The sequence below is a fragment of the Pteronotus mesoamericanus genome, unplaced genomic scaffold (genome assembly GCF_021234165.1).
Source record: "Pteronotus mesoamericanus isolate MK-2021 breed Mesoamerican mustached bat unplaced genomic scaffold, CSHL_Meso_final scaffold_174, whole genome shotgun sequence".
Taxonomy (NCBI): Eukaryota; Metazoa; Chordata; class Mammalia; order Chiroptera; family Mormoopidae; genus Pteronotus; species Pteronotus mesoamericanus.
In genome coordinates this window covers 17,655,973-17,672,803 of record NW_026555309.1, presented here as the reverse complement: position 1 = coordinate 17,672,803, position 16,831 = coordinate 17,655,973, and the positions used below count along the sequence as shown (strand labels likewise).

Below are 16,831 nucleotides of genomic sequence, written 5' to 3'. Positions count from 1 at the left end.
TTTTAGAAACATATATTTATCATATGACTCAGCAATTCCATTCCTTAGCATATACCTGAGAAATGAAAACATATGTCTATAAAAAAACTTGTACACAAATGTTTATAACAGCATTATTTATGATCGTCAAAATGTGAAAACAAACCATGTGTCCACCAACTGATAAAATGAAATAGTATACGGCAATAAAAAGGGATGGAATACCGACATGGCTAAACCATACATTTTAAACATGCTAAGTGAAAGAGCTGATCACCAAAGACCACGTTATACGATTGCGTGTCCAGAATAGGCAAATTCCATCAGAAAATAAAGTACATCAGTGGATGCCTTGAGCTGGGAAGGTTGGGGGAAAACGAGAAGTGACTATTGATGGGTGTGGAGTTTCTTCTGGGAGTAATGAAAATGTCCTAAAATTGATTCTGGTGATGATTTCACAAATCTGTGAATAACATAGAGAACCATTCAATTGTATCCTTTGTATGGTATATGAATTACACTTTAATACATTTTTGGTTTCTGGGAAGAGAGCAGGCGCTGAGTCCCATGCAAACCCTTTAATCTCTTTTGGAGCCAGACTGCTGCTCTTCCTGGCTTGTGTGCACACCCTCCTTTGAACGCCGTCCTTCCTGGAAGCCAGTCTGTCGCAGGGAGGCAGGAACGGCTTCTTGCCCCACTCCCCAGTGTCCATTCCTGTGCTTTCAAATACCTTTTCTGGAGTTTGCACCTGTCCTCCAATTACTGTTTTACATTGCAGGGCTGGCCTGTTGGTGAGGACTCCTGTACCAGTGTCCACGTCCCCGCCAAAGGAAAATTCACTTGACTTGAAAATGACTGTATTATCAGGATCCTGTCATGTTGTTGTAGAGGAGGAGAGACAAACGTGCTTTCTCACAGATAGTTTCCAGGGGGTTATTTACATCTGCAGTGCCCAGGAAGCGGTGGCCACATCACTGTACTTCAGCGCATCTGTCCAGCGTTTCCCTCCATATACCCCAGGCTTCAGGACGCCACCGGATCTCACACCTGGTCGTTGGTTGCTCTAATGATACAATGATCTACTAGGAAAGGGAAAGGAGAAAGTTCTGAGGAAGGGGCACATCTGGTGATTTAATCTTCCACTCAGAGACCTCCTGAATTAAGCTCACATAAAAGGAACTTGATCACAAGAATCCTAAGAGCTAAGAATGCTGGTTCCTTTTGATTTCAACTTGAGCAGAGCGTTAGTGAGCCTCTCATCTGAGCTGTCCTGTCCTTTAATCTTTCTTCAGAGAGCAACCCTCTTATTACCAAGCTGCTGGTGTTTGCCTTGTTACCTTACAACTTTCTGCTAGAAGTCAGGATGCCCACCCCACCGTCCCCCATTATAAACAGTACTCCTGCTATAGCGTTGGTAGGATTTGCTAGGGGAGTGACCCTTCCTTCATTTCCTTGAATGGTTTATAGAAATGACTTTTTTTTCCCCCAGTGGGTTTTTCTGTGAGAAGCGATCTCTGTGGCGCTTGAGCCTTGCTGTGTTGTTCCTAAAGAATTTGTCACAATTGCCATAGGTGGCATTATAGATGGTTTTAATTTCTCTCACATGCTTATTCTTATTCTAGCAATTATTTTTGAGTTCCTCCTATTTGCCAGATAAGAGCCAGGCGCCAAAGACAGAACACTGAGGAACACAGACACGGATTGTGAGTTTCTAACCTCCTGGGATATTACAGACAAGAAAAGCGACAGGAGCTGTGAGCATAAGATGTGTCTTGTTTGGGACACTGGACAGATTCTACAGATTCTACAGATAGGCTGTGGTAGAATATAAAACAAATACCTCCCAGACTCAAGTGGTGACCCAGAGGATGAGTTACTGGCTTTCTTTTCATTTTCTTTTTTTCTTTCTCTTTCCTTTCTTTTGCAACACATTTACACAATTTTTTAAAAGCCCACACATTTGCAATGTTTCCTGATACCTGAGTTACCCCTGGATTCTCTATTACGATGTTTAAGTTAGCTCTCAGGGACACAGATGCTATAGTGCGTTCCTGTCACAGGACAGAAACCTGCAGCCCCAAGGGGAAGGACTGCTCTATTCTCTCCTTGGTGGCTGTGAAAGTAGACGCCACATACAGGCTTCCTGGGGCAAGCGTGGTGACTGGGAAGGAAATTGCCTCTCGAGGCCCCTGACTATTCCTCTGAGACAGGGCAAATTATCTCACTGTTCTATTTACATATTAGCCTGAGTTACAATGTTTGAAAATTTAATATGTATATTCTTCTCAAAAAAGAAAAATCAGTGCAGTATCTAATTTCCTCAAAAGGAAATTGCTCGCTTAAAACAATTAACCCCTCTAATAAAAGGCCCACCTCAGCTGATCTTCCTTCCTGCCTGAATAAATTCTTTTGTAAGAATTAAAAGCTGGTATTTGCAGATTATTTTCTAGTCTAATTAAATAGGAAATTTGTAATTTCTCAAGTGTAATGCAAACCCCAAGTTTACAGAGTTCACACAGCATTGCAAGACTTCCTTTTCTTCTTGGGATATTTTAATTCCAATGATTAGAAATCAACTGTTGTTAAGAAGTGAGAGGTTAGATGTCTCTAAGATATGCAGCCTTGACGGGCAGTGCAGTTGGCTACAGCAGCAACCTGACACACCAACGTTGTACGTTCGACCCCAGTGTAGGGCATACGCAAGAATCAACCAATGAATGCGTAAGTAAGTGGAACAACGAATTGATGTTTCTCTTCCTCTATCTCTAAAAATCAATTTTTTAAAAATACATCCAACACCCACTTAGACTCAATTAGCATTTCAGTCCTGGCTCTGCCAATAACTTGTCCGACTTGGGACCAATTGTTATTTTTAAAAGTTTCAATTTCCTCATCTGTGAAGGAGATAAAGAGTTGATGTGTGTAAAATGGTTAGAAGTATGGCTGGCACATAGAAAGGGCTCAGTGAATGGTAAATGTTATTTTACCAGGTAAAGAAGTAGAGGCCATAAGGCTGGGGACTGATTAGATATGAGGAGACAGACGGACAAGGCAAAGAGGGCCTATGATCCCAAGCGGGGAGGACTGGCGTGACGGGGAGGTCACCAACAGCTACATGAATCAATGGAAGCAGATTCAGGGGAAATTGAGGCCAATTTTCCATTTTGGGTACAATGAGCATGAAATGTCAATGGATCATCAAGATAGGGAAGACTGGGATTATCGACAAAAGCAGGGCTGGAGCTGCCATTTTTGCTTATTGAAAAGGAACCATATGTAGAAAAGATAAATGTAATTAAAAGGTCTAAAGTTAAAAAAAATTCTGTGAAAGTAATTTAGTGACAAAGCATATTAAAACTACATCCCTTTAAGGAAAATGAATAGTGGGTGAAAAGTGCCATCACACAAATGCCACTGGGTCAGAGGGGCGTCCCCATCATGCAGGACACAGGGTCCTTTGTGTGGTCTCCAGTCACACAGAGAGAACCATTGTTCCTTTGTCTTCTCAGAGCTGTGCCAGGGGTTTCCTCAGGCAGGGAGACTCCAGGTGGAGCCCTATTGGCTCTTTAGATCGGAAGCACTGAATTCAGGATCCCAGGAATGCACGACCTGTCACTTTTCAAGTTGTAAGTACAGTGGGAGCCGAGACATCACAGGATCAGAACTGTGACTAGCAGGCAGCAAAGATGATGACACAATCCCAGCCTTCCTGAGAGCTGGCTCACACCTGTAGTGTTGGCTGGTCATGCCTCATCTGCTTGGGGGTCACACACTTCCCTTCCGCTCTTTGCTCTATTGCATCACCATACCCTGGGAATTTTGACATACACCTAGGATTATACATATGTTAAAATTTTATTTGCTGAGTTCAAGGGGTTCCCATCTTAGTAATATTTAACGCTGTGTTTTTACTAATGGTGACTTTTTAAAAAATGTGTGTTCTAGATGAGCTAAAACAAATCTTGAGTCTACCTTGCTGTTTTAGGTGAAACTCTTCATTCTGAAGCAGCAGTTGTCCTTGCTAATTAGGATTCCACTGACGGATGTATAGTGCTAAGACTTTTGCTGAGTTGGCCAACAAGCTTCTCTCGTTATCTTTGGGCTCTCGTCAGAAGGCCTGCATCGGCTTCTGCACAGAGGTCCCAGATCTGGCTGGCTTCCAGACACCAGGCGCTTGGCTGAAAACTTGGCCAGTGTGTAAACACCTTAAGTGCGTTCCATGGGTGTGGAGACATCTTTACAATGCCTTTTCCTGCCCCTTTTAGAACACATATCTCATGTATCTAAGCTGCCAAAGCCCCATTTTACACAGCCACGGGCACTATTTTTGGTGCTCATTAGGTGCAAAGGAGGGGAGGCCTGACTTCGCCTGCACGTCAAGCTGGCAGTCCTTTCGCATGTTATTCTTTCAATACCTTGGCGAAGACACCTGCTTTCCCAACCCTCCAGCACATCAGAGACTGCCTACATGACCTGCAGCGTTATTTCATCGTGTGGGAGTCAGTTTCCAGACCAGCTGCAAAAATGAACTCATCGTTTTTAAAAAGTGGAAATAATCTTTTTTTAGTCTCATTAGTTTTCCTTTACCGCACAAACTCAGTTTGCAACAGCGGGATTTTTTCCCCCCTCAAAAGATAAATATTTCAAATACAGTGCATCACTCTATGGAGAAAACAACTTTAATGGTTACAAGTCTATAAAGATGGTCTATTGAGATCATTACTACAAAGGACTGGTGATGAACGAAATGAGGGTGAAGAGGACAAATGAAATGAGGTGTGGCTTGCTTAAATAGTCAAACTAAACAAATGTTTAGGGCCTGAACTGAGTAAGGAAAAGGAGGGGAGCAGGGAAAGGGGGAAAGTGCCTTAGATTCTTAAGGACAATAGGATAGGGTGGGGGCAGGGACAAAGACATCAGACTTAGGGGTGGGGGATGCTACACATGTTTACAGAGGAAGAAGGCGCAGAAAGGGGAACACAACTAATCTATTGGCCTTCAAACTCATGACTTGGCCTTCTGGAAATCTGAATAGCTTGTTCAACGGAAGCTGTTTCTAGACAGATCACAATCCAAGTCAAAAGGTGTAGTTTCCCTCTTCCCTCTGCCCCATGAGACAGCCTTAACCCTTTCTCTCTGGCATGGGCCGACTGCTGGCGGGTCCATTTGCACACCTGGTGGTGCTGAGCTGAATGTCCATGACCTTAACATAAAGACTCGTGCAGATCAAGTGAAAAAAAACTGAGGAGCTCTCATCAGTTTTTGTGACCAAGAGGCATATGGGCATGAGAATTGAGGGAATAACTCTTCTTGTTTCTCTGTAGAAACAAAATAGGAGAGAGAAGCTAGATGTTAAAGTGGGATTTAAAATCCATTTAAAAGATATTTATCTGAATCAGCAATGAGACAACTCCCGAGGCATGGGCTGTGCTCTGCAGGACCATTTTATTCCAAACATTGCAACCTCCCCGCAGTGGAGCCCAGAAGGTAGTCCCTTCCTTTGTAGAGGTCATTATGGAGGCAGCTTTGACAACCGGCTTGTGTTACTCTGTTAAGAAAAACCAGCAGCACCGATACCATGGTTCTCTGAGTAGAATGTAATATTCTGATGTCTATAGTGCTATTTCAATGTCACATGAACAAGATCCTTCAGACCTTACACAGGCTCGCAAAATGAGCACTTCTATCTGACCATGTGCCATTTTTCATACTGCAAAAACTATTATGAACTAGAAAACTATGGATAGTAACATACAAATTAACTGTGAGGTCCTATGTGCCTTACACAGGGATCAATAACTGATAGCCCTTTTTCCATCCCTAATAACCCTTATTATGATTAACTTAGTGCGACTCTTATGGGTATAAACTTCACAGAACAGAATTTTTAGGATGAGTTTATAAAGAATATGAATGAGATATACCACAAGAAATAACTGAGGCTGATTCCCATGCATACTCTCGCCTCCCACCTCTCTTAATTTTTAATCTTCCTTCAAATGTAGTAAAATCTGAGATGCTTAAGTAAATGCACTAGAGGCACAAAGCAATTGTATGCAAACAGCTGAGCATGCAGAGCTTGGTAGAGGCCAAGGTTAGGAATGTTGGAAGCTCAGGTCTCCTTGTCCATTTCTCTTGCCCTAAGATGTTCTGATTTCATCAACACTGAAATATTAAAAAACATATGTGTGCAACAAGCCATGAAGCTCCTCCGTAGGCCAAACTGCGTGCATCTGCATGGCCATATGTGGGCGGGAAGGGTCCCTAGGCACAAACATCACAGAGTCAGGAGTATTTTCTTGGGTGTGGGCAAATCTCATTTTAATTGTAAAAGCCTTCATTTACAGCACATTCGAAAATGACCAACCAGGAGAGCTGTGACCCTTGAATATATGAATATATAAAAGTCCCTTGAAATTCAGGTAACCAAGATAAGGGGATTGGACAAGGAAAGCACTCCTCCTAATTTTTCTGAAGACTGTTATACACTCATTTTAAAGGATGACTAGACAAACTTGGAAGTTCAAAGTAGTAGGATGTGCCTTGCAGGGAGAAAAGAAACCTTTTGTATATCGTTAGGTAAATACATATCGGCAATGCCACGTGACAAGGCGAGATGGATGTCCTCCTTCTATTAGGCTAGGGCAGAATACTCAGTGAAAGGCGGCCTTGGGCAGGGACAGGAAACCAGGAGACAGGAACACCAGGTACCATGCTGTCCAAACAAATCGGTTCACCCCTGTAACTCGGATGTGTAATGCCACTCTATGACCTCGGAACGGGGCACACAAGGACAGCCTTGGCAGTGCCTACTCTCTCACTGCGGGGGATTGTCAAAGGGTCTCAACTGAGCCCTGGCCAGCAAATTCAAATTGTCACTGAATTTAAGTCATAAAGGATCTAAAGTTTTATTTATACACTTACATGTGCTCCTATTTACTTAACTGGAGCAATGACAATTAACATCCCTGTTTTCATAGGGTTTCTTCTATACACTGGAGTGGCTTAAGAAAAGTATTGTCTAATTTTAATTTTATTTTACACTTTCAAAAAAGAGGCAACAGAGAGGGAAAAAATATGACTAATTCATCAATTTGGGGGCATAGCATGTACAAAACTAGACTTCTCTGACTCAAGGTTCATCTAGATTGTTGGGAGCTTCCAGTGCCCAGGGAAGCCCCTTGCACTCCATCCCTACAGAAGGAACTCTACAGTTAACCCAGCAGAGTGCTCAGCTAAAGCCTACATCTAAAACTACAGAGGGTTTCAACTTAACGTTAAAAATTTTAAACTGGAAGATTTCAGCAACAAATAAGCTTGAGAGCTCATCTCAGAGGTGAAATTAAAGAACTACTGCTCTGATGTCTGAAAAGTCAAGGTCGTGCTCAGCTCTGCCCACTTTCAAGCTTAGGCAGACACATAAGGTGGCGGTGGCTCCTTAGCAGTGCCAGTCACAGTGGCATCATCATACGGGGGTAACAGAACCTAAGAAGAAAAAGAGAAGACGAGAGTTAGTGTTGGAAAGTGCACCTAGGTTCCTCCCTGAGCTTTCACTTAAACTGAACTTTTCATGTAATTAAATGTTTCCCATAACCTGTACAATTTCAAATTTTCAGCAAGTGGTTAGATTTTGATGACAAACTTTTTGAATTTTTAAAGAAGCAAATGGGAAGAGACTTTTGGCCGTTTCTGAGTTTTTTGCTGGGAAGGCTGTCAAAGGGGGTGTGGTGGCCACTGTCCCCCTCCAACCCAGGGGGCACCGCCCACAGGATCCAAACGCCGCACAGGTGCACACCGGAGCCGGGAAAAGAAAACTCCTTCCTACTCCTGTGCCCTCCACTGACAAGGCTTAAGAGTGGGTTGGCTGCCAAAGGACAAGTATTACACATAACACTCAGCTCCAATCAGGCTAAACTCGGGGAGCTGCAAAGTGGTAAGTCACAGCACCATACAAGCAAGATCAAGGCCTGAGACTCGCTCCTGTCTGCTTCACCTCCTGTCCCAAAAGTGGTGGTGACACTGTGCCTATGGCCTAAGTCCTTCATACTCAGGCATTACCCAAGGCACAGAGTCAAGGCCAATGTTCAATTGCTGCTCTGCAGAAAGGAGTGCCCATAATACACTCAGTACAAACGCCTGTCCAAGGCCAGGAAGCATTTCCAGTGTCCTCCCCACGAGAGGAAACCGTCCGCACGGAGCATGGCAGGGCACTCGGCAGTGGTAACAAACCTGGACACACCCCACTGTCTGTGAAGGAACTGACAGTGTAGTGGAGGCAGGTCAAACAGGTGACCTGAGCAGGACCGACATGTAGGTGTGGACAAGATGTTCAAGAACAACAGGCAGGGACAACTCATTTGGGTGGGCAGGGGAGGGGAGTCCTCTCAGAAGGGCAAGTAGGATCAGGCATAGGGTAGATGACAATGCAGGTAGAGAGGAAAGAGCACAGGTAGGGGAGGGAAGCCTGAAAACAGGGCACCTTCTGGGGACTGAAGGCTCGTGGTGATGAACACTCAGGGGACACGCTGTAGAGAGGAAGCTGGAGAAGCAGGCGAGGGTAACAGCGTGGAGAGCCTGTGACCACCTATGGAGCTTTATCCAGTACCTAGCAGCGGCATCTTCACTAGGAATCCTGAAAGTCTCAGCTTAAGCTGAGGAAAAATGGGTATTCTCTGCAACAAAGCCACAGCTCTCCCCCCTGCATGGGCATGTTGGGCTTTAAAACAGCCCTGGGCACACACGTGTGTGCACCACTCAGTATGGTGACTTATAACCAGGGGACACAGCTGTCATCAGCACTAGAATATTAAATTCTGCAAGAATGAGCCTCAGCCTTGTGTTCCCCAACCTCGTTAAGAACCAACAAATTCATATCTATCCTTGCCCTTGGAGAAATTACCCTAGAACATAATAGAGCTACTTAAAAGGGAGAAAAACCAGCCATCATGGCCAACTTTTTTTTTCTGAGCAAAATGCAACACTCAAACTATCCAACATGTTCACAGAAGATTAAACACAAAATTATCTTGAAAAAAGAAAAAGTGCTGGAAATTTGCCTTTTGTTTGTCATTATTTCTTGCTATTTATTTTCACACATAAAGTGTCATCTCCCATCAGTTTTTACCATCCTAATGGCTTATTCACTCAAATATCCTACTGCCTTGGACCCCGGTGAGGAGTTTCTCCTTTCACCAGGGTTTCTGACGCTCTCGCTTGTCCTCACTTCCCCATTACCACGTGCTAAATGCTGACTGCAAAATATCCTTCGGATGGCTCATTCCTCAGGCTCCTGGACTCCTTTCAGTGAAAGGCTCTCCAAATGAAACTGGTTTTAAATTCTGAAGGGACGGTGTCATCTTTTTTTAATCTAAATGATGTTAATATTATTGATGATTTCAAGGAAGGGTTGGTGAAGTAAAAGATTGTTATAATCTGATTAAATAATCCTGACTAGGGGGTTGGAGGGATTGAGCAAAAAAGGAAAAAGGACTCGGGGACATGGACTGCAGTGTGGTGACTGCTGGAGGGAGAGGGGATATGAGGGGACTAAATGGTAATGGGAAAAAACCCAGTAAAGAATAAGTAAAAAATAATAATCCTGACTAAAAAACACTCGCTATTGTCCTTTTCTACTAAAATCAATGAAGTACTTGGAAATCTGAGAAAACAACTCTATGGTCAATTAAGTTATAATATGCCAATGAGGATGCCGTAGAACAAAACTGGCGAAAACTCAAATTATTTTTAACATTTTATAGAAGCTGGCATTTAGTTAAACACAGGCTTGTCTTTTTTAAAAAAATCTAATCACTCACAATAAATAACCAAAAAAATAATCTCCGAGGACTAAGAATACAGGCCATGTCCTCCTTCGATCTAAAGTCACTGTCTGGTAAAAACAGCGGCTGCTCACTGAGTAGATAAACACAGACGCATTACAAATCTCAACCACATAGCACACTGCAGCAGTATTCAATACAACCAAATTCTCATCTAAGTACAGTCCCTGAAGTTTGTCTTCACAGGATCTCAATTACAGAGTGTCTGCATGATGGTGTAACTCTTGTCCACAGACTGAAAAATCGCTCTTGCCAATGACCCCAGAAGGCCTCTGCTCATTGCGGGATCAGCATCTGTCTCTCCACACTGTCTCCTTAATTGGGAGTTGGCATGGAGGTGACATTGTGCTGGTGGGACTGCAGCTCATCATTCATTTCAATCCAGCTCAACAAGTATTCAGAGTGTTACCAGGAGAAACACGCTTCTTAGCTACATCAACATGGAGAACAGTTGGAGAGGGGAAAATTAACATCAAAGGTAGCAAAGGTAGCAGAGAAGTGTTTCCAACTGGCCATATATCCACAAATCATTAAAATTTGGGAAGCTCATTCATTCTATCAAATATTTAGAAATGATAAAATGCTCAAGAGGGAAGAACCATTTATTGGTAAAAATAGAAAATATTGGGGCACTATGGTCAGAGTTGGACTTTTGCTGTAATATAAGAGTTAGGCCATTAAAGGCTTATTTGGAATTCTATAGTTGCCAGGATTACATTTCCAAAAAGCATTATATAAAAGTTACATAAATGTCTTCAGACATTCACAAAATTACACATGCCAAGTTTTTGTTTGTTCAGTTATTTTCCTGGGAAGAGTGTTCAGAACCTTCATCAGATTCTCAAAGAACCATCCCTGGACACTTTGGGGTCCAGGACAGGGTGGAGTAGGGTGGCAGGACAAAGCACAAGGTAAATTGAGGCAGAAATTGGCTTGCTGGCCCCACATTGTACTAAGGGTGAGGTAAGTTAAAATGCAGTCAGAGCCCGGGATGACAGCTATGTGGAACCTCATCTATCCTGGAGCAGGAAGAGGAGAAGCCCCAAGAAAGAAAGAAAGCTTACAGGCTGTTTTAGAGCCAAACATTTGGAAAATAATGTTAACAGGTGATTTGACAGATCTGATAGCTGCAGAGAAAGGACTGGGATACATAAAAGGTATTTAAAAAAAAAAAAAAAAGAAAAAAAAGAAAAACCCTTAGCTGAAAAAACAAGGCAAGTGTTTGCTGGAGAAAAGCAAAAATTGTACAAGAAAGAGATGATGGGACCAAAACATTTAGTATGGCTATATGAGGAGGATGAAGGCAGAAGAGAGTATAGGGAGGAGAGTAAGAGTCAAATGCTATTCAACAAGAAGTCAAAAGATATCTCAAATTAATAATAAAAAAATTAGCAATGTTGACATATTATTTTATAAGGGGGGTAAATACTAGAGGAGACACATAGGAGTTGACAGTGCTGAAAATTGGGTGAAATTGGAGAATGGGCAAGAAAATGGTAGAGAACAATTAAGAAATAAATCTTTCAATACTATGACTTTTAGCTATCTACATGTAATATTGTATTAAAAATAAAACTAATATTTTAAAAACAAAATAATCATGGTGGTCCGGAAGTAAAGAGGGAGCCAGTCAGAGATCTGAGGGAAGCGCCTCTGGAAAGAGCCCGCTCTGGTTCCTTTGACCTCAGATGCTGGGAGGGGAGCGACACATTCATCTCCCCCTACCGCAGATTTCCCATCACTGCCCCCAACCTCCTCCTCTACAAATTTCTAAACAAAAGTAACCAAATGAAGGGAAAGGAGATCAAAGAGACGCCATTTTTACCGCAGGATGCATGTCTGCAAGAGGTGTGGCACACAGTTGTAATTCCAAAATCCAAAGCAAAGTTTGGTTGAAACACCATCCCCTTTCATTCACTCCTTTCCCAAGTGCACCCGAGCATCGATCTGAGGCCCACTGTGGTGCCAGGTGCTGGAGACGGGGAGATGAAGTAAACTGACCGCAACCTGCAGCAGGGTGCCCTATCTTAACTGAGCAATGCTCATCACGGGAGGGGGAAAGCACGTGCACACTGTATGTCAGGAAAGACCAAGGCATTCACGTGCAGATGCAGGCAGTCTGCTGGACACGTAAGGCAGTACAAGAGATGAGCCGGGAATGACAAGCAAGATCTCAACTGGCCTTGTAAAAGCAACTGACAGGGAAGTGGAACCGTCTTCTACAGAAATCAGTGTCCTCACTGTTTTGGAGAGGATGTGGAGTTTTGGTAGTGTTCACATGTAAGACCCCCAGGGGCATATAGAGATTTTACAAAATCAACTTCTCTTCTCTCTCCCCAAATGTGGGAAAATTAATACCACTATAAATGGAGACTTCTTTTTCTTTTTTTTTTGGGGGGGGGGGGTTGTTGCTCATTGAAGTAGGGGTAGCCGGTAGGAAGCAAAGGGCATGGAAGCATTCCTGAAAGCACAACAGCTCCAGCCCTGGTTGGGGAGCTCAGCTGGTTAAAGCATTGTCCCAAGGTTGCAGGTTTGATCCCCAGTCAGAGCTCATACAAGAATTGACTGGTGAGTGCATAAATAAGTGGAACAACAAATCAATGTTTCTCTCCCTCCTTTCCTCTTTCTCTAAAATCAATCAATAAAATTTTTTTTTTAAAAGCACAAAGTTCCTAAAAGCAGCAACTGCTGACAATACTTTAGTAACAGTCCCTGAAAGCTGCTTCACAAGAAAGATGGACCTGGCAGGATGAAGTGAGAATTCTACTCGCTCCTCTTGCTTCAAGAAAGTATGAGAACGCAGGCAGCTGAGACAGATGATATTGTAGGGAGAATTGTGAATCTGCTCTTACTGAATAAAAGGGGGGAAAATCAAACCACTGGAAAACTTAGATTTTAAATATTGCCCCACAAGTCACAAATAGCTGTCACACAGCAAAGTGCAGTGACACCACAGTTGAGAAATGCTGCAGTAATAAACAGCAGAACCCCTGAATACTTTTTAATACAGGGATGACAAAATCAGATTTATGTTTTAAATCAATCTGGCAGCAACAGAAAGAAAAAGTGGAAGAGAAAGCAGAGTCTAAGCCCAGAGGCTAAAAGACTAATTATAACAAGTTTAAAGATGACTCCTAAGTTATTGGCTGAGGCGACAAAGTGGACACTGTGACCATTCACCAGAATCTGAGAGAGGCAGGCAAGGAAGACATGAAGTGAGCTCCGCAGTGGGATCTCTTTCTGGAGATGCCCACTGGGTGGTGGGAGGTGTGGTTATGGGGCCGATAATGGTTCACATACACTACGCTTCTGAGATAACAAAGAAAGTAAGATTTATTAACCATCATTTGTTCCTTTCATCAACAAATATGGGTCATACTGTGTGCAAGGCACTAATTCCAACACAGTAACTGAAATGTGAAAGGCCTGAGACAGCACACAGCTTAAAGAAAAATTACCTTCTGCCAGAAAGCACAGAACTTCTCATCCAAGGTCCTTTCACAGCAGTGTGCCAAACAGATATTGTACTATTCTATGTCTGCCACCATATTGAGAAGATGGGGGTGCACTGGGCCGTGGAGTCAACTGTCTGGGCCCACCTCCCAACCCTGAGGCCCTGGGCCAGTCATTTACTTCTTTAAGCCTCACCTTCCTCCATCTGTAAATGAAGACAATAATAATCTCTATCTCACAAGGTTGGTGAAATAAATTAAGCTCAAGTAATTGCTTACTAGCAGAGCATTGTGGAATGTGCCAATGCTCAACAAATCTTAACGTTATTCCACACATTTGTGAAAGGATGAGATGGTTGTGCTCTGACACAATGAAAAGTATGACACGTGAGTGTTAAAATAACCCAGAAATTAGACAAAATGGAAATCAGTTGGGTTTTGAAGGTTTCATTTCTAAATATAGACAGAGAGAGAAAGGAAAAGAGAGGGAGAGAGACAAAGGTGTATGTTTCCTTCTTCTGATAGTAAACTAAGCCAGGACTTCACAGAATAAACAGTTGTATAAAAGACAGTGGGTAACATTGCGTAATAGCTTTAGCTACTGTTTTTCAAAAGTTTAGCAATATTTTGCAAGCAAATTATTCTTTTATGATTTTTCCCTAAGTTTGTTAAATGTAAGTCCGATTTAGAACAGTAGGCAAAATAATAAAAATGGGAGAATTAAAACTTTCTCAGGAAAAAGATATCTTTAAAAAGAGCCAAAAGATTAGGTGCTGCTGTTTGCCAACCCACTTGCAGGAGGGAAAACTCAACTCTGAAGTTTATCTAGGCCGAAAGCCAGGGCTATTCAATTCCCTGGGATGGCTCAAATACCTGTCTTACAAATCCTTAGGAACCTGGGCTTAAATTTCCACTTAGCCAGGGGTTTGTGGACTACGTGGGCCAAATCTGTCTTGACACCTGTTTTTTGTGTGGCCTGTGAACTAAGAAAGGTTTTTACTTTTTTTTAAAAGATTAAAAAAAAATATTTCAGGATATGTGAAAATCGTGTAAAATTTAAATTTCAGCATCCATAAAAACCACTTAGCCAGGGGTTTGTGGACTACATGGGCCAAATCTGTCCTGACACCTGTTTTTTGTGTGGCCTGTGAACTAAGGAAGGTTTTTACTTTTTTTTAAAAAGATTTTTAAAAAGTATTTCAGAATATGTGAAAATTGTGTAAAATTTAAATTTCAGCATCCATAAATTATTGCAACACAGACACACTTATGTGTTACCTATATCTGGTTTCACACTACAAGTGCAGGGAGGTTCAATAGTTATAGCACATCACACAGCCTGCAAAGGCTAAAATATTTACTACACAGTTCTTTATAGAGAAAAAATCTGCCTTCACCGGGATCAAGGAAAAGCATTACTCTGAATTCAGAGCTTGGAAGACAGGATAATGTCAGACATGAAAGTATACAGCCAAGACAATCTCGCCACTTGTAGGCACGTAAGTCTTCCAAAGGTCCATTTAAGTTAATCCCAAGAAGCCAAAATATTTACTTTTTCATCTTCACCATTTGTTACACCTTAATAGCCTACAGTGTATTTTGTTTAAAACAGGCAGCATTTTCATTATGCTTGTCTTAAATTGGTTACATCATATTTGCCTATTTAGATGTGAGCTTCCTTTACTCAGGTCAAACAGGACCATGGAGACAGGTGATTCATGAATCGCCATGATTCACTGAAATAACCACTTGAGACAGGATGATCATGCATAGAAAGTCTGGGCTTAATCTTTAAGGCATGTAGAATAACTGTTTCATACTTTTTGAATACCCCCACCTATAATATATAAAAGTAAACACATACATACACATAACCACACAGAGGAAGGCAAAAGTAGGCCTACAGTTGTTAATATATAAAAAGATGTGCAGATTATCATTATTACAATAGCCTTATTTATAACTCAAAAGAATGTCACAAAGGCACAGTGCACTTAGGTTCAATCTTGTAAGTGTTCAAATTGCTGGCCTTCAGTATTTACACATTCTTGGAGTCTACTTGCTATACACTCAAGCATACTTTGGTACAGACTTCTTTATTGTCATCAATAAACCTACTTTTGTTCACCCCTGTATATTTTTGATTCTAAGGTACAAATTTCTGTGCGTGTTACCATCTGAATTTAGGCTGTGCCTTATAATTGATAGCACCTTATAAAACAGGTACGTAAAACTAATGGTGCAATTTTCAACTGACTGCATCTGCATCCAGTGAATCCGCCAAGTAGGAGATGGGAAGAACACAAACAAATTTGCAGGAGTTCTAGTGAGAATCCCTCTCACACCTATAATTAAGGAATCATTTCCAAAGGCAAATGAGATAGATGATTTTATCCTCAATTCACTGCAAAACTACTATAAATTGTCCTCACTTCATATTATAGAAGTTATTATTTCTCTTAATTCTCAGCAGAGAAGCTACTCAAATGATTTTATAGAGTGCACTAATAATATACAATTCATACTTCAAATCTTTCAAATTGGGTCAAAAATTTTATTTGGGCAGGAAATACCAAAATAATATAGCAGCCCAAACTGTACGTTAAAATGGTTCTGAGCATTTAAATATCTATTTAAATAAATATATTAAAAGTAACTATATCTAAATATACATATAAATATACAGCAGTATCTAATTAAATGTATCTTTAAAAACCTGTATTTTTATCTAATATAAAGATATCTAATTTAACTACTGAGCAAATACAAGAAATGAACTGTGAGAAATCACCACTACAACCCCATCAAAGGCACCCAGCAGCTGCGTCTCTGTGTCGCCCAAGCCTGAATGTGCTATGCCACCTACGATGCACACATCAGCCATTCCATAGGCAGCATTTGGGCCAGAAGGGCTGCTCAGAACCTCTGACCTCAGATTCCCACTTACCTGTTTCCCCTGCCCCATGCGCTTCCTACCTCCCTCATATTAATAAAAAGAGAGTCATATCTCCTACTTTAATTTCTAGCATCCCACAAAATCAATTGCTTAATTTTCTATTTTACTATAATCTGTGTCTACAAGTTTCATTATTTCATAGCTGTAACTGAAACACAAACTTCCATATTATGCTTTTTAAATATAATCTTTTCTTCTGCTGTTACTCTGGTCATAATTTTTACAGCGATAAAGACATTTTATCAAGCGGATATACCCTTTTTTAACCAAACCAGTCCCTAATTATCAGACAATGAGATTGGATACTTTTGCTAATAAAAACGATGTTGCATAAACATCTTTTTAATATATATTTACTATTCCCTTAAGATATATTCCCAGAAACATTTCTTAGAATGTTAAAAAATAAAATTCATTTTCTCCCTAGAGTGAAAAATCAGTATGAACTCTATTTTGGACATTTGTGATAAATAAGAAGTCTAGTTCTGTGTGTGTTTTAAAGTAAAATATAATGAAAATACAGGGTGATTTTATCTTCAATTCACTGTAAAACTAATAGAAACTGTTCTCACTTGCTATTATAGGAGGATTCCAATTAAGCAATT

At 41.3% G+C, this 16,831-nt stretch overlaps 1 protein-coding gene across 1 annotated transcript in view; it reads right to left on the bottom strand.

Moving 5' to 3' along the window:
• Positions 1-6,273: 6,273 nt before the first annotated feature.
• LAPTM4B (lysosomal protein transmembrane 4 beta) overlaps positions 6,274-16,831 on the bottom strand; it is a 56,781-nt gene continuing 46,223 nt past the window's right edge. The window contains exon 7 of the mRNA XM_054590305.1: positions 6,274-7,464. Coding sequence (XP_054446280.1) covers positions 7,387-7,464 — 78 coding nt within the window. The 3' untranslated portion in view covers positions 6,274-7,386. The remainder of the gene's footprint in view (positions 7,465-16,831) is intronic.